Raw genomic sequence first — 1425 nt, 5'->3', positions numbered from 1 at the left:
TCTCTCTCTCTTAAAAAAAAAAAAACACGAATGGGCAAACTCCAGATAGTTTCATATTATCCCATTTGCTCCTATTAACTCGGCTAGGGGCTTCCCTGGGTCAGCTCAGACACAAGGGCCTATGTGGCACTCTGAGCGGCTTAACCAGTAAGACTATCGGCCCAGAAAACAAACTTGAGAAGAGAACCACCTAAAGCAATTGCTGAGAGTCTCACTCTGGGTGCCAGCAGTGGCCTGTTCTGAGTTGGAGAGACACCAGGGGAAAATAAAACGCCACCGAACGCACTTGAAGTTTCAGCTGGAGCAAAAAAACTTTTTCTTGTCTTTGAGAACAAGTTTCCAAACCGCCAGGAATGCCCTGGAGATCTGGATCTTATTCTTGGCTGAGGGCCGCTGTCCTGGGACTGGAGACCAGCTTCAAGACGCTGCCGCCCGCCCCCGACCATCCCGGGCTCTCACCTGCGATGTCCCAGAGCTGCAGGCGCACTACTGTCTCCGGGTCCCAGTGAAGCACTTTAAGCGCGAAGTCCACGCCTATGGTGGCTCGGTAATGCGAGGAAAAGTTCTGGTGCACGTAGCGCTTGATGATGCTGGTCTTGCCCACGCCGAGGTCGCCGATCACCAGCAGTTTGTACAGGTGCTCCTTGTGCGGGGCCTGCATCCTGGCGGCCGGCCCGCCGTGCTGTGCCTGGCCAGGGAAGCACAGCCTGGGCTGGGCGCGGGAGAGAGACCCGTAGCGCAAGTGTGGGAGCCCGGGAGAGGCGTCCGCGGTGGGGCGGGGGCGTAGGGCGGAACTCCTCCCCTGAGGTTAATCCTCCTTCCTACTTCGCGGTCTTGGAGAAGGGTGGAGACAGGAGCTACTCGGGTTCGCGTCTTATTGCCTGTTGCTGCACTTATTTGTACTGTGCTTCAGAGTTTCTACAGAGATTTTTTTTCGCCTTTGATGCCGGGCACAAACCTTTCAGGTGTAGATTTTATTTTGTATGTTTTGCCTGCGAGAAAATTGAGTGTCAAGAAATACCATACCGTGAGGGGGCTGGGAATGTAATTCAGTGGAAGAGCACTCCCCTAGCGCGTGAGGTCCAAGTTCAATCCCTATCTCCTGGAGAAAAAAAAAATGTACTATGAGAGAGATGAGCCAGTGAAAGACCTAGTGAACCCAGGTCTCCCAAGGACGCAGGGCTCTATCACCACCCCACACTTAGAGCGTAGAGGCAACAGAGAATGCAATTTTAGGATATTAGGAGGTCCTGCAGGGCCCTGGTTTTGAGTAGAGAGATCTTGGGCAATTCCTCTGAGCTCCCCGGGCTCCAGGCCTCAGTGAACTGTCAGCAGCTTTGAGATGTGAACTTTGAACACTTTTACATCTTTTCTACTGTCAATGAACTAGCAAGAAGGAGGCGGGGCTGAAAATGCAATCACATC

At 53.0% G+C, this 1425-nt stretch overlaps 1 protein-coding gene across 1 annotated transcript in view; it reads right to left on the bottom strand.

Annotated features, from left to right (window-relative positions):
* Rab38 (RAB38, member RAS oncogene family) overlaps nt 1-790 on the bottom strand; it is a 59405-nt gene extending 58615 nt beyond the window's left edge. Inside the window, exon 1 of the mRNA XM_015477323.2 lies at nt 460-790. Coding sequence (XP_015332809.1) covers nt 460-661 — 202 coding nt within the window. The 5' untranslated portion in view covers nt 662-790. The remainder of the gene's footprint in view (nt 1-459) is intronic.
* Between the last annotated feature and the right edge of the window lie 635 nt (nt 791-1425).

The sequence above is a fragment of the Marmota marmota genome, unplaced genomic scaffold (genome assembly GCF_001458135.2).
Source record: "Marmota marmota marmota unplaced genomic scaffold, marMar, whole genome shotgun sequence".
Classification (NCBI taxonomy): Eukaryota; Metazoa; Chordata; class Mammalia; order Rodentia; family Sciuridae; genus Marmota; species Marmota marmota.
This window is presented reverse-complemented; position numbering and strand designations above follow the sequence as displayed.